Genomic DNA, 27739 nt, shown 5'->3' with positions numbered 1-27739 from the left:
GTGGATCTCTGAATTCTAGTTAGAGCTACATAGTGAGACCTTGTCTCAAAAAAAAAAAAAAAAAACCTAATACAAAACACAAACAAAAATTGAAGTCTTTACTGGAAACTTCACTGCCAATTTTCTCTGCATCTTTCTTCTGTCTTGTGACTCCAACTGGCACAAACCCTGTCTTTTGCTGTTTTAATTTATAGCCTGATGTTGAGTAAGGTGGGGTAGGGGAGCTGCATAGTGAGTATGAGACCATTCTGAGAACAATATATCGTATTCCAGTATCCATTTAAAGTGAACATTTGGAGCGTCTTAGAGACTGAAAAGGAAGGTAACGGGAAGTGTCAGGAATAGACATGCTCATCTGATAGATGAATAAATCTGCTACTAGCCCCGGACGTGTGCTTTGGATGGGAGGCTGGAGGACAGCGTAAGGCAGGTCCCCTTCCTAGTGCATCATCACTGATCCATCCTAATTAGAAACTTGTCAAATATGGGAAATCGTGTTCTCTTGAGCGTCAGAGTTCTCATTGCTGGATTTTCTCCTTCTATTCCATCAATGTATTGAGGTGGAGTTGGACATATCCCTTTGAACCAAAGCATTTAGGTGATCTCAGAGGAACACACTTCATCTTCTTAGTAATTTCCACTTTGGCGTATTATAAATGACAGAACTCCAAAATGTCCACAGCCCAGAGTTTAGAAAAGCTATGCATTTACTTCTCTGTTGAGAAAGCGTAACATGAAAAATGTCAAGCTTGGTGAGTTTCTGCCTGGTGGCTTTTCACCTTTTCTACATACACTGATGGGATTTCAGAAGTCAGTTAATAAAGGATAAGCCACGAAGCTTCAGTTTATTAGTTCACATGGAAAATTAGGATAGTGATAATGATTTTAGTGCCTTTCAAAGTCCAGTTCACCAGTATATATTGAAGTATAATTTACATACAAAAAATTAACTCTATGTGTAAAATTTTAAATTTGGATATTTGTACTTTGTAACCATCAACAAAATTGGAAATATTTCATTTTAAACACAAATTTCTTTGTGATAGTTTCTTTTCAGAACCCCTCATCTATGGCAGTTGATTTCAACCCCTGTTGTTTTATCCAGAATGGGAAAAAAAAAAAAAAAAAAGGAATGATTTTCTATGTTTGCTGTTATGTCTGGCTTCTTTCACATAGCTTACAGTGTTTTTTGAGAGTAATCCATGTTGTTGAAGACACCACTTGTTCATTTATTTTTATTGTATTACAGTTTCCCTCCTATGGACAAATCAATTAGTTTATTTTTAATTTGTTTTTGGAAATGATAAGATTATAGCAACTGCTGAGGTGCCTGATTACAATAGGTCTCACCAAACACTGCAGTGCGTCCCTTCTACATGTGTTGCATCTTTGTCAGTTATTAATATTTTCAGTGCTTACTATTTTCAATTTTTTCATATCTCTACTGAAAAAAAAAGTGTCATTATAGCTTCCATGTGGATTTTCCTAGAACTCATGATGTTGGTAGCTTTACTTCCTTATCATTTGATTGGCTGACCAGGGCCTGGGTTTTATCATCAGCACAGAAAGGTATGGAAGGAAGTGGGAGAGGAGAGCAGGGTGCTTCTTAGGAATTAATTTTGTGTAATGTGGATTTGTGCATGTAAGTATATCATGCTCAATTATGGATTTGTTATTGTTGTTATTATTCAGGAATATCAGAAATTTGGTGTTCCAAAACTTCTGAGTATGATTTACACTTGACTTGCTAGTTTCCATCATTAGGTGGCTAAAAGAACTAAGAAAGATATTTTGGAAGCCATGTCTTAAAATTAAGTAAAGTATAGCTGGGTATGGTGGCAGACACCTTTAATCCCAGCAGTTGGGAGGCAGAGGCAGGTGGATCTCTTGAGTTTGAGGCCAGCCTGGTCTATAGATCAACAGCTCAGGATAGCCAGGGCTACACAGAGAAACTCTGTCTTTGGGGGAAAACAAAACAAAACAAAAACAAGCTGGGCAGTGGTGTCCCGCATCTTTAATCTCAGCACTTGGGAGGCAGAGATAGGCAGGTCTCTGAGTTCGAGGACACCCTGGTCCACAGAGCGAGTTCCAGGACAGGCTCTAAAGCTATAGAGAAACCCTGTCATGAAAAACAAAAAGAGAAATTAAGTAAAGAATAAAAATTCAAAATACCCAAACTTCAAAATTACCCAAAATTCAACAATTTTCTATTAACCTTATAAATGTATCAAAGCATGTTCACTGTCAGATTATAGGAACAAGACCTATTTTGCTCCCTCCCTCCCTTCTTTCCTATTTTGAGACAGGGTTTCTCTGAGTAACAGCGCTGGCTTTCCTGGAACTCTCTTTGTGTATGAGGCTGGCCTGGAAACTCACAGAGATCCACCTCCCTCTGCCTCCCAAGTGCTGGGATTAAAGACTTGAGCCACTGCCACTCAGCTTGCAAGACTTATTTTCAATTGTTGTCATTACACGTAAATCAAAATTGTGGAATTGAGAGTCACATGATGGCTTTTCTAAGTGTTAGTGAATATTTATTATAAACAACTCCCCCAACATTCTGTTGTGTTTTTTTTTTATTATTAAAATTTAATTTTCTCATTTTTGTGTGTGCGCACTAGTGCACTAGAGTGTGGAGTTCAAATGATGACTTTTAGGAGTTGGTTCTCTCCTTATGTCCTCCTTGCTGGCACGTGCTTTGAGCTGCCTCCATCTCTCCAGCATTATCTTACTGGCAATTATTAGTGGCTGTTGTTTTTGTATTTTAACTTTGTGTGTTTTGTTTGTATGTAGATAAGTGCATTGTGCATACCTGTTGCCCATACAGGCTGTAAAGAGGCTGTCAGATCCCCTGGAACTAGAGCTACAGGTGGTTGTGAGGAGACTATGTGGGTACTGGAAACCAAACCTGGGTCATCTGGGGGACCAGACAGTAATCTTAATCACTGAGCCGTCTCTCCATCCCCATTCTTGTTTTTATGCACGTGTCTTTCTTTATGTTTTGGGTGCTGTTCTTTATTCTTCAGTGCCAACTTTTCTAACTAAATTGATATATCACAAAGCGTATATTATTTAATTCTGTGGATTTCTTTTGTCAAATAGAACATCTCAAAACTCATTGAAAAATTATTTACTATTCTTCACTCTAACTTTTTGAAATGGAATCTAGAAATCTTATGAGTATTTTAATGAGAGCAGGCAAACAGTTACTGTCTTGCTGTAGCACTGATTCTCTTCTATTAAATTGTTGAATCACCGACCTTCACATAAACTGCCTTGAATAATAGGAATAATTATAATGCTTTTGAAAAGGTGAATTTCTCTGTGATACATTTTCCTGCATTTATTTCCATCATTTCCTGTGCCTTGAATTCAATGCCAAAAGGGCCTTCATTCTGAATGAAATGTCTGCATTGACTCGGTCCTGGAGTATCTGCCCAGCTGTTCCACAGGTAGCTCTTTGCAGATTATGGTAGACTGCTGGTGATCCATCAGCTCCACTCGCGTTTTACCCCGAAGTCAGTGCTGTCTTTGTTCTAGAATGCCTTGTTTCCATATCAGAACATTTCACTTGCTAACTTTTCATGTGTGTATTATCACTTTTATTTGGTGTCAAGTCTCAGGCTATTTCTTTCTAAACAACCTGGGTTTAATTTTAGCCTTGCTTACTATATTTCTCATTGATCTTCAAGGCCTCTCTTCTTCCTTGTATTGTACTTGTTTTCCTCAAGAGCAAAGTGGGTGTATACATAACTGTTAATTGCCTGGGCATTATTATTTAGGAAGAATTTTGTGATGTGGGAGTGGAAAGCATTAATTAGATTTTAAGTTCCACATATACTGTCAAGCTAATATTAAAATTACTTTAGATAGAAGGTAGGGTGTGGGTCTTGTAGCTGGAGTTTTCTCTTTGTAGCTAGAGTTTTCCTGCCTGGCCCACAGCTGCTCAGACCCAACCAAGTAAACACACAGAGACTTATATTGCTTACAAACTGTATGGCCGTTGTATCTAGTTCTTCTATCTTAAATTAACCCATTTCTGTTAATCTATAAGTTGCCATGTGACTTGTGCCTTACCAGTACCTTACATCTCACTTGTCATGGCAGTGGCTGGCAGTGTCTCTCTGACTCTACCTTCCTGTTCCCAGAATTCTCCTCTCTGCTTGTCTTGCCTATACCTCCTGCCTGGATACTGGCCAATCAGTGTTTTATTTATTAACCAATCAGAGCAACACATTTAACATACAGAATATCCCACAGCAGGGTCTCACTTCCCTTAATCTTAACCTTGGGAGACAGAGGCAAGTAGTTCCAGGCCAGCCTAGTCTACAAAGCCGGTTCCAGGCTAGCCAGGGCTACACAGTGAGACCTTATCTCAAACATCAACAAACTACAAAAACAACTTTAGAAGAACTTGATGTATTTTTTACATTATGTTACTCCTTAAGAAATTCTGAGTTGAATCCAGTGACATGAATCAAATTATTCTTAATATAAAAGTTTTAAATGTATCTATGATGAAATTGTGGAATACAGAAATTGTTTATATAAAATATGTACCATAACTGTTAATATTTTTCTTCCCAATTATAAATAAGAAATTTTAGTCATGTTTAGTGAAGTATTCTAATAATTATATTGAATGATAAATATAAACCATCTCAAATTATTTTGATATTTTATACCAACAAATGTTCATGCTTTGCCTTTTTTGTTTTTTTCACTTTGGTTTCTGTTGTAGAATATTATTTTAAGTGTGTTACTTTTATTTATGTTGCATTTGTTTAACTCTGTGAAGCTGTGTTACTGTTGCTGTCTAAAACTAACCTGATGGTCTAATAAAGAACTGAACCTGAACAGCCAATAGCAAAGCAGGAGAAAGGATAGGCGGGTTGGCAGGCGGGGATAGAATATATAGAAGGAAAAATCTCGGGGGAAGAAGTATCCAGAGAAGGAGGAGGACATCAGGAGCCAGTGACCCAGCTATAAAGTAAGCCACAGAGTAAGAAATAGTGAAAAGTATACAGGAGTAGAGAAAGGTAAAAGCCCAAAGGCAAAAGCATTTTAAACAGGATAATTTAAGTAAAGCTGGCTAGCAACAAGCCAAGCTAAGGCCAGACATACATAATTAAGAATAAGCCTCCATGTATGATTTATTTGGGAGCTGGGTAGCAGGCCCCCTAAAAGAGCAAAAACAAACAACAACAGGTTTCCTACCCTTTTTATTTTTGGATATCCTTGGGAGACCTGGAACTCAGAGATCTCCCTGACACTGCTTCCTGAATGCTAAGGTCAAAAGATGTGCCACCGTGCCCAACTCTTTTTATATATTTGGTTAATATAGTCGGTCAGTATCTATAAGCCATAGCTTCATACGGTATTATAGTTCTGTCTTGAAATAATGCAGCAGGTAGATAATTATAGTTGTACAGAGTATATTTTATTTTCCTGACTCATTTCTTAGATTTGGGGTATTTGTATTTTATATTTGTTATTGCATATCATTGTAGGATAAACAGCTTTTTACATGGAATTTTTTATGTTTTGCGGATTCCTCTGGGATAATGTACCTGAAATAGAATTTTATAATAATGAGTGGTGTGTGTGTGTGTGTGTGTGTGTGTGTGTGTGTGTGTGTAGAGAGAGAGAGGGGTGGGAGGAGAGATTGATTTTGGGTGTATATTGTCAAATTACTTTCTGAGAGATTCCTGTCAGTTCTCAAAATTTTTATCTCTTTGTTAATGTTGAGTATAATTCATACACTCAACTAATTGTTTTATGGAGAAATCTCTTTATATGTATTTGATTCATTGCTTTTCAACATTTATCATTTTTTTCTTATTTTTATTGTACATTTGTCTGGCCCTTAATGCTTTTGTTTATTTGTGATAAAGGTAGACTTGATCAATATTAAATTTTTCTTAATTTTTAATTAGTTACACTTTTAATTTGTTTTTATTTTTACGTATGAAACTTCATTTTTTAATATACTTCAGATTATTTATTCTTTTTTTTTTTTCTTAGTTTTTCAAGACAGAATTTCTCTGTGTAGCTCTGGCTGTCCTGGAACTCACTCTATAGATCAGGATCGCCTTGAATTCACAAAGATTTGCCTGCCTCTGCATCCCGAGTACTGGGATTAAAGGCGTGCGCCACCACATCTTGGCAGATTATTCATTCTTTGTACCTCAGTTTTCTAGAAGCTAATAAATAGTTACTTGTGGGGATATTGAATTGTAGTTTTTGATCCTTCCTATACCCCCTCTGTAGCATAAAATATACTTTCCCATTGTCTTTTAACATCCTTTATTTTATAAGAAATTTGGTGTTAGTTTCCTTTTCAGATAATCTTTTATTTATTTTTAAGTTCTTTTTTAATATAAAATTTTTAAATTCTAAATAAGTATATATTCATATCTTCATTCTCTGGTAAGACTATATAGGGTTTAGAGAAGTCTGAATTGTGTTTTTCTTCTTGTTTGAAAACTAACTACTTTTCCTTCATTATTGCTGGTCTCTTATTCTGAAATTTCTAACTGATGGCTGTTAGGCCATCTGAGCAGATCTTTTCATTTGTGTTTAATATTTTATGTCATTTTTATGATCTGCTTTTTCATTGTTTTCTTATTTATTGATACCCATTTTTATTGTGCTAGTGCCTGTCCAACTAGTCATTTTTGAGAAGTTTCCACATTGGTAAATTGATGAAAACTGCTTTTCTGTTCTTGCTCTTTCCACGTAATTAGACAATCAAGTTTTCCTAGGATAGTTGTTGGTAAGAGTTCCTCACAAAGTAAAACATGGAAGAAAACATTTGATTCAAGAGCGATACACACACTGAACAACAATGAGGATGTGTCCATAAAACTTATATATGCATTCATAGTAGGAGAAAAAGATAGAAGCACTTCATGTATCCATTAACACATAGATTCATAAACAAATGTGGTATAATAAATGCCTAGCACAGATATTATTAGCCTTGTCCTAATCAGTGTTCTATTGCTGTGAAGAGACACCATGACTGTGCCAACTCTTACAAAGGAAAGCATTTAATTGGGTCTGGCTTACAGTTGGGGGGTGTCCATTATTTTCCTGACAGGGAGCCTGGCAGCCATACAGATGGACATGGTGCTGGAGAAGATTAGAGTTCTACATCCAGATCTGCAGACAGCACAAAGAGAGGAGGAGCCACTAGGTCTGACTTGGGCTTTTGAAACTCCAAAGCCTACACCCAGTAATACCTACTCCAACAAGGCCTCACCTCCTAATCCTTTCAAACAGGGCCATGTCCTAAGCATTCAAATGAATGTACCTATGGGAGTCATTCTTACTCAGACCTCCGAAAGCCTTGAAAGTCGTGTTTGTGAAAGGGTCTAATTACCAAAACCCATGTGGTATATAATTCCATTTGTATACAAATTGTCCAGAATGGGGAAAAATATAGACAAAATATGCATTAGTAGTTGAAGTTGTCAGGTGCTGGAGAGATTTGGTTTTGAAGAGTATTGACTTTTTGTTCTGAAGTTAATTGTGGCGACAGTTGCACAAAAGTGAATATAATCCACGCAGTTGGGTGCTGTATTAAGTGAGTGAACTGTTGGCGTGTGTGTGTGTGTGTGTGTGTGTGTGTGTGTGTGTGTGTGTGTGTGTGTAACGTAAGTTCTTTGTTTCTTTGTTTTGTTTGCAATGTAGCCATTGACCTTTGGGTCTCCCATGTGCCTGGCAAGCTCTCTGCCACGGAGCTGTCTTCCCAGCCTATTATTTATGTCTTAAAAAGCTGTTAGGAAGAAAGAAGGAAGGTGGGAGGGAGTGGAAGGGAAGAAGAAAATAGGAAGACTGGGGGACAGAAAGAAGTAGAACAACCTGAGCACATTACTTAGTCCTGGGTAGTCCAGGGTTCTTTACATTGTTCTTAGAAGTGTTTTTCTATGACAGATGAAACTTTCAGATTTAACACTGAGCTTAAGGTGGAAATAGTTTTACAAATACAGCACTTACAACACATATTTTACTGTGTCTCCCATTACTACCTATCCAGTATTATTTTGTTGCACCTTTGAAATTCTGTTCTAATTTTCGAAAATTTTACTGTTATATAAAACATAATTTTTGAAATTCAGTAAGATGTGAAATGAGCCGGGCGGTGGTGGCGCACACCTTTAATCCCAGCACTCGGGAGGCAGAGCCAGGTGGATCTCTGTGAGTTCGAGGCCAGCCTGGGCTACAGAGTGAGTTCCAGGAAAGGCGCAAAGCTACACAGAGAAACCCTGTCTCAAAAAACCAAAAAAAAAAAAAAAGAAAGAAAAGAAAAGAAAAGATGTGAAATGAGAAGTGAACACCTGCTTCCTCATTTATTTTGAATTGTAAAGATATAATTTTTAGGTCTTTCATAATGATTGCAAGGACATTTTTTTTTTTTATCCTGTAGAAAATCCTTGTGTGAATTAGGGGAAAACACTCACTTTTTACGTTTTATATAATTCCCAATTAGAACTCTGTTGGGGTTTTGGTTATATCTTGTTTTGCTGTTTGAGACAGGGTCTCCTGTAGCTCAGACTGCCCTTGATCTCGCTGTGTCACCTGAGTAACCTTAGATTCTGACTTCCTGTCGTTATCTCCTGGGATTACAGACTACACCATCCCATTCCGCAGGATTCTGGCTTTGAATAGCCAATTTGCCATATGTGACCTTCATTTGGCAAATCTGTTAATTTTATTTTACGGTCTATTTAGTATAATGGCTTAGTTTAGATAGTACATATTTTAGATTCTTAATGTTATGTGTTTACAGAAGAAATTTAATTCATTTTTTGAATGCAAATAAATGATTTTAGGATTCTACTAATTATATTTTAATTAGAATTTGCAGTTTGTGAAACTGGCATATGCTAACTTACCTTCTCCTGTGATTTCCTTGTAGGTTTGATGAACTTGTAAAAAAATTCAAAGTTGAATATCATGCTGGTGGCTCTACCCAGAATTCAATTAAAGTGGCTCAGGTTAGTTAATTATATTAAAAATTAAAATAAAAATGTTTCAAAATGATTCTGAACTTTTGGTTTTATTACATAATTTTTTCCATTTGCTTTTATTGTTACAAAAACACTTTTGTTCATTTTCACTTGAGTCTTTAACAACACAGGTAATAAAAATAATTTTAATTATTTCTTTGATAAACTCAGAAAGAATTTAGTATATTTATTCATTGCTTTTTTTTTTACATCTTATTGGTTTGGAGAACTTATTTCATGGATAACCATAATTTTTATTTTATATGTGAAATGTTTTTCTTGTTTGTTAATTGTATCTGATTTTGCTTATAATATCAACTACTTTGCCTCGTTCATCCCTCTGTCCTCAGTTCAATCCCTGTACAGACTTGGCTGGCCTAGAACTTATAATGTAGATTAGGTGGGCCTAAAGCTTCTGGCAATCTTCTTGCTTTTGGCTCTGGAGCACTGGAATTACAAGTGTGTACTACTAATGTAATTGAGAAATTTTTCATTTTATAGAGGTGATTGCATGCACCCGTAATTTCAGGTATTTTATATGCTGATTCAGGAGGATCATGAATGTGAGGCCAGCCTGGGAAACAGTGTAACCCCATTTCCAAACAAAACAAAACTTTATGGATTTTTCATTTTATGTGATGTATAGAAATGATATTGCTACAATATATTAACATTCTTCATTATATAATTACATGGATATAAATATATGTATCTTTTTGTTTGTTTTGTTTCATTTTTATATTGTGATAGAGCCTTACCGTGTAGGTCTGACAGGCCTAGAAATCACCCTATAGGCCATAGTGGCTTCAGATTTAGAGATCCACCTCCCTTAGCCTCTTGAGTGCTGAGATTAAAGGCATGAACCACCACTACTAACCATCTATATTTATCTTTCTAACCATTTCAATGTCAATATCTAAGCATGTGTTTCATGTACTTATATACACATGTATTTTTATTTGCATATGAATCTATATACTTTAGAACTATCCAAGGCATTCATTCATTCAGTAGTATTGGAATAAACAGATTTTTGAAATATTGTTTGATTCAACAGCTAATCTAATGTTAAGAGTTAATGTTAGTGTCTGGAGAGAAGGCTCAAAGGTTAAGAGCACTGACTGCTCTTCCAGAGATCCTGAGTTCACTGCCCAGCAACCACATGGTGGCTCACAACCATTTATAGTGGGATCTAATGCCATCTTCTAGAATAATATGTACGTGAAGATAGAGCACCCACATTAAAAATATCTTAAAAACAAAAAAAGTTAATGTTAATTTTCAAGCTCCAATTTAGAAGGATATGAAAAAGCTAATCACTACAATTTGAAAGTTACCTTAATGTCTTACTCTGTAATCATAGTTTAGTTTTTATTGACTAGGGTCATTCTTGTTTGTTTGTTGATGAATGCTTTCTCTTTGAGTTCTAATTCACTTGAAGGAATGGAGAAATGAGAAATGAAATCCAGCGAGTTCCCTCTTTCTTTCCCTCCTTTCTTTCCTTTTTATTAACTCTGACTTGATTTAAATGTACAATTGAATTACTCTACCTACATCTAAAGTTCAAAGGTTATAATAGTTAAGCTACATATATTAATGTTTGAGATGGTGATTTTGAAATGACTTAAGAAGATCTTTGTCAACTTACTTCTAATGTTTGATTCTGATTGAGCTCTAATGAATTTGGCATAAAAGGACAGAAGAAGCAAAAATCAAATGTAGTAGCCCAGGCCCATCATATCAGCTGCTCAGGAGTCACAATAGAAGGATCCCAAGTTCAAGGCATGCCTTGGCTACATAGTGAATTTGAGGCCTGGGAAACATGGCAAAACTATTATCTGAAAATATAAAGTAATTTGGGGTACCTCTGGTTTAGTATTTGAAGACTTTTTAAATTTCAAAAAATGGTGTTGCACTTGCATGGTGGGCCATTCTTGTGATATTAGCACTCAGGAGTCAGAAGCAGGAAAAGCAGATATTCAAAGCCAGTTAGGGCTACAACACAAGATTCTCCCGACTCTTTTTTTAGGTCCAATGAGATGGTTGAGAGGCACTTTCCTCTAAGCTTGACAATGCTTGAAAATCTGAATTCTGTCCCCAGGATTCATATGATGGAATGAAATAATCTTTTCCTAAAAATTTCCATTGGCTTCCATATATACACAATGCACACCATACACAAAATAAAGTGTGATTTGTTTTTAAAATTTGAATACATGGAAAAAAGTCTTGGGCTATATAGCTATATAGCTCAGTGCTTGCTTAGCATGCATAAGGCCCTGGGCTCTGTCCCCAAAGTCACATACACAAAAGAATGACTTACATTTTGATTTTGGATATTACAAAATACACTGATCAAATAGATTAAATAACAATATTTTTTTCTCAGATAAGGACCACGAAGTCCACTATCCAAACAAGCAAATGAAATAAGGAAAATAAAATTCATTAGCAAGGATCTGGACAATTGGACACCCTTTGTCCTTGGGAGGAGAATATTTATGGTGTCACTGCTGTGATGCTTGTTCTTCAGTGAATTAAAGCTGATATTAACCACATGACCCAGGTGTTCCATTTCTGCATATGCTGATTTGTTTATGTCCTCCTAATACTCATAGTTTGAAGCACCAATTCTCCCATGTAATGGCATGTGGAAATGAGACCTTTAGGGAGGTAACTAGAGTTAGATAATGTCCTGCAGGTGGACCCTGAATAAGTGGATCAGTGTTCTTATAAAAGATGCCTAGAGAGCTTCTATTGTGTTCTCTCTCTCTCTCTCTCTCTCTCTCTCTCTCTCTCTCTCTCTCTCTCTCTCTCTCTCTCTCTCTCACACACACACACACACACACACACACACACACACACACACACACACACACACACTTTATGTCTCCACTTATTTTTGGTATCTGCTGTAAACTGACTCATAGAGAAAGTAGAATGGGAGGAGGACAAATGGGAAGTTGTTGTTTAATTCTTAGAGTTTCTCTTTTGGAAGAGGAAAAGTATTCTGAAGATGGATGGCAGTGTCATTGGCACAAAATACATAAATGTACTTAATGCTAACGACCTGTATGCAGTCATGTGTTTCAGAGCAGTGTTTAGGGCATTTAGGGGCCTCAGGTACTACAGTGATGTCATGAGATTGTATCGTCTACCAACTTTTTATCCTCCTTAGTTTGTGTGGACGTACCCTGTGATATTCTTATAACACTGAAATGCCTCATGACGTGTCTCAGAATATAACTCATTGCTAAGTAAAAGCACAGTTATAAAATGATTAAAAGAGTATATTTTGTTTTATGGATAATTTATCACAATTGATAAATTATAAAAGATTTCAACACATTTATTTAATAAGGACATAACATGTGCAGGTCAAGAATGTGGGCTTGGGCTGTGGTAGTCCATGCCTTTAATCCCAGCGCCCTGAAGACGGAGGCAGATGGATCTCTGAGTTTGAAGTTAGGTTAGTCTTCATAGTGAATTCCAGAACAACCAAGTTTGTACAGATAAACTCTGTCTTGAAAACTAGGGCATTGGGGTGGGAGCTTGTTCTTGGGAGCTTGGGCATACATTAGAAGTGGATTTAAGTTGAAGGGCTTTATTTGTTTGTTTGTTTGTCCTTTGTACTATTTGAGTGGCTTTAAAGCTATGAACAATTTATTCAGCTTTGAGGGTGGGGGCATAGATACCTCTATCTGTATGTAAGATGAAGTCCTAGAGTGGATGGAAATTTGTGAGAATTAAACTACTTAATGAATTTTAGAATGATACTACTTTTAATTGGGCACACTTTTAATCCTAGTACTTGGGAGGCAGAGGAGGCGGATTTCTGTGTGTTTGAGGCCAACCTAGTCTCCAGAGAGAGTTCCGGGACAGCTAGACATACATAGTGAGATCCTGTCTAGAAGTCAAAGCTAGCATAAGAGAAAGTTAGTGTTTGTCACTAAATTATGGACTTTGTATTGATAGTTAATTGTTTTTAATACTGTGGTCATTTTATGTACAAGTTTAAATTGTAAAAATAAACATGACAGTTTCAACAAAACCAAAGTCCAAACATTACCAACAACAAGGCTTTGGTGACTATGGTGTTTTCATGGTTGCTCACACCTGACTGGATTTAGGGGGGAAACCAGCAAAACAGGGGACCAGTATAACAACAGGAACCCCCAGTTAGCCAAGGTACCCGGAGGGTTGTGAAAGCAATGACAGGCACTTCTCAGACAGCAGTGTGTTCAAAATGCACTGATGCTTACTCAAAATAGAGAATTAGCTTAATCATTCTGCAGGCATTTACAACCTCATGTCACATTCATGAACCAGAAGTTTTTACTCTCATGGCCCATGGGACATGAGGGAATGTTTCTTCAGGCAAGCTGTGCTCTGTAAAGCCTCTCTGTCAGACGCCGGAGAGATGGGAACATTTTTGATAAGGAATGTTGACTTGCTTACAGTTCTGTCTGATAGCACCAGTAGTCATATTGTTATACTTCAATGTGATGTGAGAAATCATGTCAAGACAATGTTCCTAAAGCTCTTTTGATTTATCTAACCATACTGAAGGTTTTAATGAAGCCACAATTATATATAAACCCATATGTGTTGATGTATTGTTCACATATAACTCTAGACTCGTGTCTATTTGACAGACAATACAAACTCAAACTTTGGCAGTTTCTATACACTTCTTTGTTACTGTACTTTTGTTTGTTTTTGGACACAAGGCCTCACTGTGTGGCCCCAACTGGCCTGGAACTCAGAGAGATCTGACTACACGCCTTTACTTTGTAAATACTTTTTTAAAGGTATACACCACCACATTCAGCTAAAGATTTTTTCTTTTCATATGTATCTGTGCACTTGCCGCTGCCCTCACAGCCCACCCAGTGTGGTTTCTGGGAACCAAACTCAGGTCCTCTGCAAGAGTAGCTACTGCTGAGCCATCTCTCCAACCCCTTCCTATACTTTTTATTTATCAAAAAGCAACATTCTGTGTCTCTATCCTCCCTGCATAGAACATGTGAAAAGGAAGTGTGATTTTTCTTACCTAGGATGTTAATGCTTCCATAAAAAAATATTTTCATATACCAATATTAGCCAGTCACAATTCACCAGATCATCCAATTTCAGTGTGTGATGTTTTTTATTTGCCAGTTTTTTAAAATAATGAACTTAATTTGAACATTAAATATATATTTTTCCTTTCAGCTTTTTCAAATGATATTTAATACAATTTTCAACTTGAAAGATACAGAAGATGGTCTTCACGAATAGGACCCCAAAAGAGTGCCTTTTGTCTTGTATTATGCCTTAATGGCTTAATAGGACAGTGTTTGTCTAGTATATACAAGGCCCTGGGTTCAATCCCCAGCTCCCAAAATATTAACAAAAATATAAATATCTTTGGCTATGGACACGGACCTAGAAATACCAATTGTTAAATACAATAAAAATTCAGAGGCTGAAGCAGAGGGATTACAAGTTCAAGACCAGTTAGCATGGACTACACATCAAGACCTTATATCAGTAGACTTAATAATTTGAGATAAAAACAATGTGTCTGTCGACAAAACTCTAAGCATTATAAAGAAAAGAACCATGTTGTAGCAGAAATTTGCCTTCAGTTTTTCTAGAAGGGCTTGATGATATTTTAGCAGGCTATAAAGAAGCTGGCAGAAACTCATACAACAAAAATATTGGCTTCATTTTTATGTAATAAAAGTGCTTCAAACCTATTATTAAATTTTTTTTCCAGGAAAGTGCACTGAAATTCAATAGAATTTTATTAGCCCCTATACTAAAACTTTGTTTCAATTCTGATTTTGACACCATAAATTCTAATGAACTCTGTGCTTTAAAAAAAAAAAAAGCATTATTTTTTGAGGATGAAATTTTAGTTTACACAACAGCCAGTATACTTCAGAGTGTTCTAAATTGATAGACATTTTAGTCATAGGTAATTCATTTTTAAAGTTTCTTATTAGTCTATATTAGAATAATGGATTTGATTATGGCATTTTCATACATGCGTATAATGTGATTTGATCACCATCACCCCTCATTACCCTGTTTTTCCTGCCCCCACTGATTTGCTTCTCTTCTGTACTAATTCCTTAGTGTCATTTTTCCCCCTCATGGAGGGGCCACCCCTTTTGAAGCTTTCCCACTTCCTCAATGGAGTCTTGGCAGGCTAGGTCTTGTTCATGTATTCTGCAGGTAACCACACTGTTGTGAGTTCATGTGTGGAACTGCTGTCATGCCTGGGAGAAAGCATTCCACTTCTTCCTCCTTCTCCAGTGTTCTCTGAAGAGAGCCTTTGGGGAGCTGGGTGAGATAGATGTCTCATTTTGTGAGCATTCATCTTTTATGCTCAACACTTTAAACAGATATGAGTCTCTACAGTAACTATATGATCGATCTGTAAATGCAAAGTTCATGACTGGTAAAGACATGGATTAATGAAACAAGCATTTAGACACAAAGTAGATGTTCTGTGCCCTGAGGTCAAAATGTATAGAATCACTTAGTAGGATTTTTTTTCTAGCAAATAATATTTCCATAGAGGTGCAAACTAATCTCTCTTATATGTCTGCTCACGAATGAATAAAATCTTAAATAATTTTCCATAACCATTTTTTTTGAAACAGAGGATGTTTTATTTATTGTCATAATAGACTGATACTAAGATCTCTAACTGCAGTTGCACTCTCATGTTCAATTATATATTTTAAGGATATATAATACAGTGTATAAAATTTTTATCAAATTGTTAAATGATATAAAAAAGTAGCTATATGTATTTTAACAAAAGAAGCATTGCAAATATTGTAATATTTTCTCACATTTGTTTATTTTATGCCATTATTACTTATTGCCACTACTAACTGGTCCTATATTTTTTGTCTTACTAACAGTAGCATTTAAGTAATGAAGAAGTCACTATAGAATAATGTATTTCTAAATCTGTTGTATCCTCTTCTGCTAGGCCTGTCAACAGTGTAAGAGGCAAGGTAGCTTAAACAATGGGGATTTCTTTTTTTTTTTTAAGTAAGCTTCTTTCATCATAGTTCTGCACACTAGTTCAGGACTCTTTGTCCTGCAGGTGGCCACTATTGTTGCTGCTTGCTCATTGGGCTGTCACTGTACATGCTTATGTTCTGTGTCTCTCTGTAGGTACTAATGTCAGATTGCATTAGGGCCCATAATAGCCTCATTAACTTAACTACCTTGTTAAAGGCTTATCTTCATATACAGTCAGTTTCTGTATTGTTGGAAATTAGTGCTTCAATATGCTTCCAGTCCCAGCATATGAGAACCAGACACATGGTACTGTGGGAGGAAAGAAAGACAGACAGACATGTAGAAACAGAGTACAGAGTGCTGTCATGCTGCTGGGGACTTATGTACAGACCCATGGGCAATAAAGTCAGCAAAATTCCCCTGTGACTTAGGTTAGAGGAAAGTGGCTTATGGAGCAGGCAGGACAAAATCACTTCATCTTAGTGGGAAAATATCTGGTTTATGTCGAGTAATTTCAAAGATGTCGGCACATTCTTGGCTTTGATGGCACCAGGGTCCAGTCATAAAACTACACACCAATCAAATTATTTGGTTTATTTATACTATGCTGGGAAAGCATACCAGAGTTACTCAGGGGTAGCACAGTGGTCACTGCTCAAGATAGTTACAGTCAAGTCAAGCTGGATGCCATTTGTAATAGATGTAAATTGGCAGGGATGGAGGGGATACCAAAATTTAGTCATTAACAAGTACCATTTTTTTATTTTTGTCTTATAGTAACAGTGCTTACATGTAATTGAATTGTGGTAGTTTATTATTTTGTCTCCTTCCTTTTCCTTTCCTGTGTCATTTAGTTAGAGTTCACCTTGTAAACTTATAATAACCTAACTTGAATTTGTAGTATACAAATACTTTTCCTTTACATCTCCAACTTACCCTCTCATTTTAGTTACTGTTAATGATTCCATCTTCATATATTGTCTGCCCATACAATATATTACTTTGTGGTGATTAATTAATATAGTTTAGTAATGATTCTCTCCTAAATTCCCCTTTAAGTTGTTTATAAATATAAAAGGAATTACAGTGCGATGAAGTTGTACTAGGAAGACCTTTACACACTTGTGTTTATCACAGCACCATTGGCAGAATATGGAATAAAACCAAATATCCTTCAGGGGATGAGTGGATATATTTACACAATGGAGTACCATTCATTTCTAAAAAGAAAGAAACACTGTGATTTGGAAGCAGCATTAGGTTAAGTGAAACAAGCCAGACACAAAGACAAAGACCACATGTTCTCATTAAGTTGTGGGAACCAAGCCATCAGCCTTACAGAAGAATGGACTGGGATACTGTGATTCTCCAGAGCCTGAGGAGAGGGGCAGTGGGCAGGGAGGAAGGACTGACGTTCAGTAAGGAATGCCCAAACAGTGGAAGAATTGCTCCAGGTTCTCCTTAACGTAGTAGGCTTACAGCAGCCTGTATTGTATTCTGGAATTCAGATCAGCACTCAGGAGGCTGAGGCAGATGTATCATGGGTTCAGGGTCAGCCTGGAATATATACCGAGGCCCTACCTCAGCACTCCTCCTTTCCAACTGTGCACCAATACATTTGTGAGCTGTTGTGTTCCACATGTTCCATAGTGTTGTGGTTTATATTTGCTTATGTAATTGCCTTTACCAAGGCCCTCTATTATTAATATGGGTGCTGGCTGCTGTTAAGTATCCTTTCATTGTAGCTTGAAGGACCTCTTAACAATTTCTGTTGTACTATCCTTTTTTGTGGTTTGTTGTGGGGTTTTTGTTTTGTGTTTGTTTGTTTGTTTGTTTTGAGACAAGGCCTCACAGCCCTGGATGGCCTGGAACTCACTTGGGTAGAGCAGGCTGGCCTCAAACTCAGATCTGTCAACCTCTGATTCCTGAGTGCTAGGATTAAAGTCGTGAACCACCATGCCTGGGTGGTCTGTTAATAACAAACTTTTTTAGTGTCTGCTTTTTTGAAGAATGTTTACTTTCTACTACAGTTTTCTTTGGGTGTATGTAAATAAATTTTCCTTATGTTGACATAAAATGATACAAGCATTCAAAATAAAATGTCTAACTCATAGTAATATTTTGTGCCTTAGTATGCTTACAAACATGAAAAGGTGAAATGAAACTCTTTGGGCTCAGTCTCTACAAATACCCTCAGAGGAATTCAGTTGTAACTTACCCTCTGTTATATGTCAGCCCATTCCTTCTGATCTCTATGAATTCTAATGAGGATCTGTTTTATTATGCTTCTGTGGTACTGTATACCAAATTTAGGAGCCCAGCCTTGACAGGTGTTCTACCACTGAGTCACTGATCCTCTGACTCCCCTCTCTGCCCATTTTTTTCCTTTTTGAAACAGGCCCTCACTTGGTACCCTAGTCGGCCTTGAACTTGGGTTGATCTCCCTAGTCCCAGCCTCCCACATGCTGGGATAACAACCTGACCTATTCTGCCCAGCTTCGTTCTTTTCTTCCATGTTTTAGGTTTCAGTGATATGCCTTCATGCTTTGGTACCTTTTTGCCTGATTGTTGATCCTAAGGTATTTCTATTATCACACAAGTTCATGTACTTTTAAGCTTCATATGAATTGATTTCTTGACTTTTTTTAGGTGTTATTTTTGTGTGCATTTTGGGTACTCATTAAGTATTTTTAAATTCTTATTCTTTGTGAATTATAATATAATCTGTATATAATCATTGAAATTGGTTCTCTCTGTTAAGTTTCAATATAGAGGATATGTGGATTTTTATGAGTATTCAGTAGTGAAGAATAAGAATTTTTATGTTATTTCAGTAGCTATCATTTTTCTAAATGTAGTAAAAATTTCCTTTCTAATTAAGCAAAGATCTTTGGGTAAAATTATACTTCTATCTTTTTCTATAATGGAAATCATTTTGTCAAAACTCCAAATGTGAATAAGATCCTATCAAATGGCCTCTCTCCACAGTTTTCCTTCAGGAGCAGAAATAAACACTGTGTTCCTAATTATAGCTTTTGTTTCATAATCACATATTTACAACTGCCAGTGGTGGATCTGAATTTTTTTCACATAAGACTAAATACTTAGGTTGGTCTCCTTATGAACTATTATACACTTAAGCCTGACTTAATGATTTCTGCCTTAGCCTTATATACCTTAGCCAAAAGGTTGAGAAACAATGTGACTTGGTTTTATACTGCCTAATTTTTTTTTTGATCTTCCAGTTTCTTATCTCTTAGATAAGCTTCCAATTTTATACTTACGCTGTAGTAAAATTTTTACTTTTACTTTTAATTAAGACTGTTTTGTCTTAATTAAACTTTGAGAGAACTGCCTATTGTTGTTTTAATACAGATTATCATCCAATGTTCATTCCAGTTTTGAGAACTTTAAATTTTTCTAAACCCTATATGCACTGAGTGTCTAAAAACTATGTTTTCAAAGTTATATTTGAATAAAATAGAGACATTGAACTAAAATTCATAGCACTGATATTTCAAGTTGTTAAGCCTTTCCCTTTGAGTACCTGCATTCAGAAGTGAAAATACTTCTGATTGTTGACTTTTTTTTTTTTTTTTATGAGACACATCTCTGGGAATCTGCAGCCAGTCTAGACTACTTACATTTTAAAAGAAAAAATGACATTGGAGTGATCAAAGCGAATTCTCTGTTCTAATGCCTTACACCTGGAGCAGTTGTTAGACGCGTCAGTAGCACAACTGTATTTATAAATATCAGAGCAGGATGTGGCAGATGGTGATACAACACAGCCCTGTCAGATCCTGTCAGGAAGGAGGAGGTGCCTGTCAATGCCAAATCAAGGAGTCATGAGTTTTCAGTAGCATGTGTCCTACTAACTGTACAAGTGACTGTTGCAATTGTGAGTTCTCCTTGTGGTTGTAAACTGCTCAGTATGAAGTGACACTCCTTTTTTCAGTGACCTTTTCCTTGTGGAATTGGGTTGTTAGATTTTAGTAATTAAAGTCATGAAAACTGTTGTCCTCTCTCAGATTTTTGTTTGTAAATGCTGTTACTTTGTATCAGATTTAATCTAAAATAACTCTAGCATTTCATCTCCTTTTTTCTCCATTTCCCCCATTTTATTTTTTAATTCCTGCTTGCCTTTTGAAAACTTGCATGCTTTCCCCCCAGGCTGTTTTACCACGATTACTGAAGACACATTTGAGACTGTCTCAGCAGCTGTGCTTTTATTCTAAAGTTATGTAGTATAAAAACTACATTTCTCAGTTACCCAGTTACAGAAAGGCACACATCTGCCTTTTGTGAGCCTTTCTGTGGTTGCGCCCCAACATGTGACATTAAGTGTGAATACTATTTCAGTTTGTATCCCTGTTGCCTCAGTGCGAAGCAGAAAGCTTTAATAAGAAAGAAGTACTGTAAGTGACACCCTTTTGTCAACAGTGGATCTTAATCCTTGTCATTCTGTTTTGGAATTTGAATTCAGAAGCTTTAAAGGGAAAACAACAACACAGAAACCAAACTTTACTTACTTAAAAAGAACATTGAACTCATTTTTTTCTGACAAGTCTCATTTGTTAGTGATTGAACAAGGATAGCCTTTGCCAACTCCTTTGTGCAGCACTTGTTGCCTGCCCTGTTTTTAAAGAAAAGCCAAAGCTCTGTACCTAGTGTTCCCCTCCTCCAAATTTAATTCCCTAGTCTCATCCCTAGCTCTGCTGCAGACCACCCGCTCATCCTCCATTCCTTCTCAGCACCCACCTCGAGTGGACCTCACATGTCTTCCTCTCCTAACCTCCCTCCCCCACAGCTCATTGCTTTATCCCAGACCCCAATTCTAGCTGTCAATCCCTGGGAATCTGCAGGTCACTGCAGCCAGGAAATCGGGTAGGCCAACTACAGATCTTCATCTTTCCTGGCAGAAAACATCCAGGAAATCAAGGATACTATGTAAAGGCTAAAGATAGGAATAATAGGCATAGAGGAAGGAGAAGAAACCCAGGTCAAAGGTACAGAAAATATTTTCAATAAAATCACAGAGGAAAATTCCCTAACCTAAAGAAGGGCATGCCTATTAAGGTACAAGAAGCTTACAAATAGACTGGGCCAGGAAAGAAAGTACCCTCAGCACATAATAATCAAAACACTAAATGTCCACAATAAAGTACATTGATGGGCGGTGGTGGCGCACGCCTTTAATCCCAGCACTCACGAGACAGGGCCAGGCGGATCTCTGTGGGTTCGAGGCCAGCGTGGTACAGAGTGAGATCCAGGACAGGCACCAAAACTACACAGAGAAACCCTGTCTTGAAAACAAACAATCAAACAAACAAAAAAGAACATTAAAATCTACAAGGGAAAAAAACCAAGTCACATGAAGTCAGACCAATTGGAATAATGCCTAACTTCTCAATGGGGACTCAAAAAGCCTGGAAGAGCCTGGACAATGTTCTACAGACTCTTAAGAGAGCAAAGATGCCAGGCTACACTGGTATACCCAGCAAAACTATCAATCACAATAGATGGAGAAAATAAGACATTCCTTGATAAAATAAAATTTAAGCATTATCTATCTGCAAAGCCAGCTTGAAGGAAAACTCCAACCCGAAGAGGTTAACCCCACCCAAAAAAAAAACACAGAGAATAAATAATCTCATACGAGCAAATCAAAAGACAAACAACAGTCACACATACACACACACTACAACAAAAAACAGGAATCAACAAATACTGCTCATTTATCTCTGTCAACACCACTGATCCAGTTTCCCAATAAAAAGACACAGACAGAGTGGATTCAAAAACAGTATCCATCTTTCTATTGCATCCAAGAGATATCCCTTACCATCAAGGATAGACATCATCTGAGATTAAAAGAATTACACACAAGTGGACCCAAAAAGTGAGCTGGTGTAGTTATTTCAATATCTGACAAAGTAGACTAAACCAAAACTAATCAGAAGAGATAGAGAAGAACGTCATAGTCTTCAAAGGAAAAATCCAACAAGAGGACATTGCAGTTCTTAACATATATGCACCAAACATAAGGGCACCCAAACTCAGTAAAGAAACACTACCATAGCTTAGTCCTTCTTAACCCTCACACACTGATAAGTGGGCGACTTCAGTAGACAGGTAATTCAGACAATAATTAAGTAGATAATTGTTGGAGCTAACTTATGTTAGAAACCAAAAAGACTTAACAGATACTTACAAAACATTTCACCCGAACAGAAAAGAGTAGACTTTCCTTTCAGCACCTCATGGCAGTTTTTCCAAATCCTTTCCCTCGGGTCCAGGGAACACTGCAGAAAAGGAGGCAGAAAGAGTGTAAGAGCCAGAGGAGGTGGAGGACACCAAGCGAACAAGGCCCTCTGAATTAACGTGATCAAAGCACACACAAACTCAGAGACTGTGGCAGCATGCACAGGGCCTGCCCTCCTCTACACCAGGGCGTCTGCCTACATAGTATGCCTTCCTGAGTGTATACACAAGTGGGTCTCAGAGTCTTGTACCTTCTCTTGGGCTCTTTCCAGTCTGTTTATTTGTCCAGTTCCATTGTGTTTGTTTTGGTTTTAACTGATTTTATTTTACTGTTTTTCCTTTGAAGCCTGTTTTCTGTTGAGAGACAGAAAGGGCATGGTTTCAAACGTCCTTTCAGTTAATCAAAATTTATATGCCAATGTGGAGACGCAAATGATTGTTACTAGTGCTGAAAAGCATACAGAGTGTAATGTAGCTCAATAATAATCAAAGATGTAGATTTCATAGAATCCCATAACCCAGTGAAGAGTATTCTAAACAATGCCTAGATGTCCTCTGATGACATCACCACTTTTTTTCCCTTTTCTTTTCTTTCTTTCTTTCTTTTTTCTTTTTTTTTTTTTTTTTTTGGTCAATCTCACAAACTTTCAATTGTTTTACATAGTTTCTGACTTCACATGGTGTGTTGTGAGAATTGAATGACACAATTATGAACAGCATGAGAGTTCAGTAAATTTTAGGTGGTGTCATTGCATAGGAGAAGTGTACCTGGCAGTGTCTTGATTGAATTGTAAGCCTGGTGCAGTTTGATGATGATGTGTGTGTTAAACTGATAAGAATAGATATGACATGGTGTTTGATCTTAGCCAAAAGGCTGTGAAGTAGTGATAGTCTGTTAATGAACACAATTTCCCAGCCTTTTTTTTAGCTATTCATCTTAAAAAGTTCTCTCAAAAATCTAAAAGAGTAAATTAAGCTTTAAAGTGTTCCATCATAATTATTTGAGCATTACAAAGTTAAAAAACTCTAATCCTTTCCCAAACTCACAGATAGTTTATTTGCTTAATTATAACCTTGTTTTAGACAGTGCCATGGAAATACACTGATATCTGTTACTGTTGGAATATTTATTATTATTCACTGATAGTTACTGGTTAAATTAAAAAATAAAGAAATAAAAAAGTCTATTCCTGTGTGTATGGGGTATTTTTCATACAAAAATGTAGCTTGTGTATGTTACATACTTCATATAGGGCTTACATACAGATTATTTTTAAATCTAATGTCCTCCAAATTATTAAATTTCTTTGTGAAAACAAAACCAATAATTTTATAAGGAGGTAATAATCCCTAGTAATTTAATGTAAAGCAGTTTAGTATTTATCTTCTGTAATGCAGTCTTAATTCCAGGGTATGTATTCAGTAATTTTTCTTACATTTCTTATATTTTCTAATCAGCAATTAAGCTAAGCAAGCATCATAGAAAGCCCCAGGCATGTTGTCAAAAATAGGAAGCTTGCCTTTCATGGCTAGTCTTACTATGTAGCAAAAGCCTTTCTCAAAATTCTAACACCAGAAACAACAAAACTACATGATCAAACTGAGCTTACAGGCTTTGGTTGTCTTGTTGTTTATTTCTAATACACAGTCTTGTCTGTTGCCCTGGCATCTTAGTTACTTTTCTAGTGTTGTGATAGAACATCATAACCAAGGAAACTTACAGAAGGAAGCATTTAATTGGCTTATCCACGTCCAGTAGGACAGGAGTCCACCACCATCATGGCACAGAGCATGGAAGCAGGGAAGCATTCTGAACTCTTACATCCTAACCATTGACAGGAAACAGAGAGCCACTAGGGATGATGGGAGGGTTTTTGAAGCCTCAGTGCTGCCTGGTGGCACACCACCAACTAGGCCATCCTTCCTAATCCTTCCCAAACAGTTCCACCAATGGGGACCACATATTCAGATGTGCCTATGGTGACCATTCTCATTCAGACAACTGCAAATGGCTATCCTGGAACTGGGCTTATATCCTGTAGCCTCCCAAGTGGTTGACACATGCCATGATACCTTACTTAAATTTAAAGGTCTCAATAGGCTATTGTGCTAGCTAGTTTTATGTCAACTTGACACAAACTATAGTCATCTGAGAGGAGGAAACCTTAATTGAGGAAATGCCTCGCCTCCACAAGATCAGGCTGTATGCAAACCTGTAGAGCATTTTCTTAATTAGTGATCAATGAGGGAGTGCCCAGACCTTTGTGTGTGGTGCCATCCCTGGGCTGGTGGTCCTGGGTTCTATAAGAAAGCAGTGTGAGCAAGCCATGAGAAGCAAGCCAGTAAGCAGTAACCCTTGGTGGCCTCTGCATCAACCAGCTCCTGTCTCCAGGTTCCTGCTCTGTTTGACTTTCTGTCCTGATTTCCTTCAGTGATGGACAACCATGTGGAAGTATAAACGAAATAAACCCCTTTCTCCCTAGTTGGTTTTGGTCATGGTGTTTCAGCATATCACAGCCATATTTGCAATTCAACAATCAAGAAAAGTTTCATTCTGTAAATATAGTAAGTATTGTTTGGTTTGCTCATCAGGAAAGGCTGTTATTATAGACAGAAGTGCGGAGGAAAACAGAGGCAACAGGAAAAGATTACTCGTTTCAAATTGACATTCCTTAAGGGTTAAGGCAGAGAAGCCTTCTTATTATACTGACTCAAGTGGCTGGAATCTTCTGGCACCTACCCCCCAGGTTTTGGAAACTAGCCCATTTCATAGTCCTATTTGATTGCCTTGCGGTAACATGCATGACTGCATTTTACTTTGGTTTGGTCTCTTGGGTATTATGCAAGAGACTATTCCAAACCGTTGGCCTCCTAAATGAGGAAATAGTTCGCTCCCCATAGGCCATAATGGAAAAGGCCCATGGTAAAACTATAGACTGGTCATAGTTTAGCTAACACCCAGCAGGACACCAGCCAAGGTTGTAACTACTACCCTGGCCAAGATTAACCAAGGAGCTATGGTGAGCAGGTAACAGAGCAAATAAAAATGGGCAGATGGGGCTTGAATGCATAGCCACCCTTCTAAATGAGTGGTGAGTGCAAAAATGGCATGTGATTATCTGCTAGGTTGTTCCAGGGAACTATGCACAGAGCATGTGGACCCCATTTGACTCATTCTACAGTATGCCCAGAGAACCAACCACTCTCAATAGAGACTATCTCAGTCTCTGTCCAGTTTCTGCCTAAATCCTATTAAAAGCCTTTAGACATATAGCTGGCCAGTTTTTCCCTATCTTGGGATCTCTTGTGCTCTGAAGAGTCCCCTCTCACTTTTACCAGATTGCTTGCTTTTCTTTTAATTTTCCTTATTCTGCTTTTTTGTTTTGCTCAGTTCCTCCTTATCTGCATCTTTATTTCTCAACAAATGAGATAAAGAACTTGGCAGCCAGTGTCTCAGGTTGGCTTTTGTGACTTGATTGTCTGACTGGTTGTTTCCTGGGTGAAGCCCGTTTGGACCCACCAAAGGCCTCCGAGTTCTCAAAGATTATGAATTACTGTGAACTTTGTCAAGCATACTCCATGAACATTTAAAGCAATCTAGTCAGTATATAGAAGTAACCTACCTGGTACTCTTAGTGTTAAGTTTTGATTCTATGGCTTGTGTTGTGTTCCTCAACCTTACTTTTTGTACAGACATTTTCTTTATTCAGTTTTTACAATGCTCACATAATAATTTGTAACAAGCAAAGCACCAAAGATAGAGAATTCAGAAGGAAACATCTAATTTCCAGTTATTAGTTCTCATTTATTGCATTTAATTATTATGTTTTTTAGACACAGGGTTTTTAATGTATTGCTAAACTGGCCCCAAACACTTGGGCTGGGGTGACCCTTGTGCCTCCATTTCCTAAGTAACTGAGACTCAGAGTCATATACCACTCTGCCTGCCTTAACCTTAAAGTCTTTATTTTTTTTTTAAATCATTATTTTGTTGTTGCTATTGTGATAGCTTCTGTCTCTGTAGGCTTGCCTGGTCTGGAACTCCCTCCACAGTCTAGGATGGCCTCATACTCAGAGAGACCCTCTGGCTTTGGAAGAAGCATCACTCTAGGTAGAGCAGCCATTTTGCTGTTGGGCTTTTGTACAATTTATTCAACATGTCATCTAAGAAGTTGAAGGTGACTTCAACTTCATACTCAGAATTATCTGTCATTCGATTTTGTATTGTTATATGTGAGTTTGTGATTACATAATGTCTTATATTTTAAATGTGTTTTTAAGGAAGACATTTTGCTTTGTGTTTTACGAGAAGGCTGTGTCATATAGTTTACCAAATTTAACATCTGGAAAATAATGTATGAGTAATATTTCAACCATGGAACATGAACTGAGCACAGGAGTCTTTTTGGCTTTTTGTGCCTAGTTCTGATAATCATGTCTTTTGAGGTGTTTAGGAAATGTCTTACTTACTGCATATGACTTTGGGACATTTTCTGGCCTTTCTTGTGTGTTGGTTGTCTTTTCCTTTCTTTCTTTCTTTCTTTCTTTCTTTCTTTCTTTCTTTCTTTCTTTCTTTCTTTCTTTCTTTCTTTCTTTCTTTCTTTCTTTTTTTTGTGTATATTGTAAAGTGAAGTGAAGATGTAAATTCTGTGTAATTGTAGTTCTCATATGGTCCATGGACACATTGTTATAAAAGATGTTAGAGTTCATCTTCACCATCATCATTAGTTTGTAGCTTAAGTTCTACAATTTTTTAAATGTTTATGTGTGATGCATTTTGAATTGAACTTGAGGGAGCTAGTCTTAATGCAGCTCTAAGTTGGTAATCTTGGAGTTATTTTACCCAGGAATTGTGACTCACTCTTACAATCTCACCATCTCTGAGGCTGATGCAGGAAGATAATTTCGAGTTTAAGTCTGCCTTCAAGCACACAGTGAGTTCAGGCCTGCCTGGTCTAAGAGTGAGACTCTGTTTTAAAAAACCAAAACCAAAAAAATTAAAAAAGAAAAGAAACATTATGAAACAAAGTAATTTGTTATTCCTTAAGTTGATTCTCTACTTACTCTAAAGAATCACAGTATTCTGGTATCATAGTGCTATATGTTCCATTTTCCAGATCTCATAGCATGGTTTCATTTTAAATGTCCATAAAGGTTGATCTTAGATAGAGGTGTATGTTGTCAATTTATAAATAAAGATCTGCTATTCTTTAACATGTGCTGTACAAATATTTGTCTCTAAAACAAGTAAAAAAATAAAATTCTACAGAATCTTTGAATCTAATTTTATAAAAGTATTTTATTTATGTATTCTAAAATGTATTGTGAACATTTAAAGTAAGTTCTCTAATGTGTCTTTTTATAAGATGGAGACTACAGTTCATGAATACTGGATAGGCTTTATGACTCCTAGCAAGGAGAATGTGTAGCAAAGA

The 27739-nt window shown here is 36.9% G+C and overlaps 1 protein-coding gene across 2 annotated transcripts in view; it reads left to right on the top strand.

Moving 5' to 3' along the window:
• The window catches only part of Adk (adenosine kinase), a 407238-nt gene that overhangs the window by 116782 nt on the left and 262717 nt on the right, over window positions 1-27739 (top strand). For both annotated transcript variants that reach the window (XM_006984766.3, XM_006984767.4), the window contains exon 4: window positions 8924-9002. In XM_006984766.3, the coding sequence (XP_006984828.1) occupies window positions 8924-9002 (79 nt within the window). The remainder of the gene's footprint in view (window positions 1-8923; window positions 9003-27739) is intronic.

Source organism: Peromyscus maniculatus, chromosome 9 (genome assembly GCF_049852395.1).
Source record: "Peromyscus maniculatus bairdii isolate BWxNUB_F1_BW_parent chromosome 9, HU_Pman_BW_mat_3.1, whole genome shotgun sequence".
Lineage (NCBI taxonomy): Eukaryota > Metazoa > Chordata > Mammalia > Rodentia > Cricetidae > Peromyscus > Peromyscus maniculatus.
The sequence above is the reverse complement of the archived record's forward strand: the minus strand, read 5'-3'. Positions and strand labels throughout refer to the sequence as shown.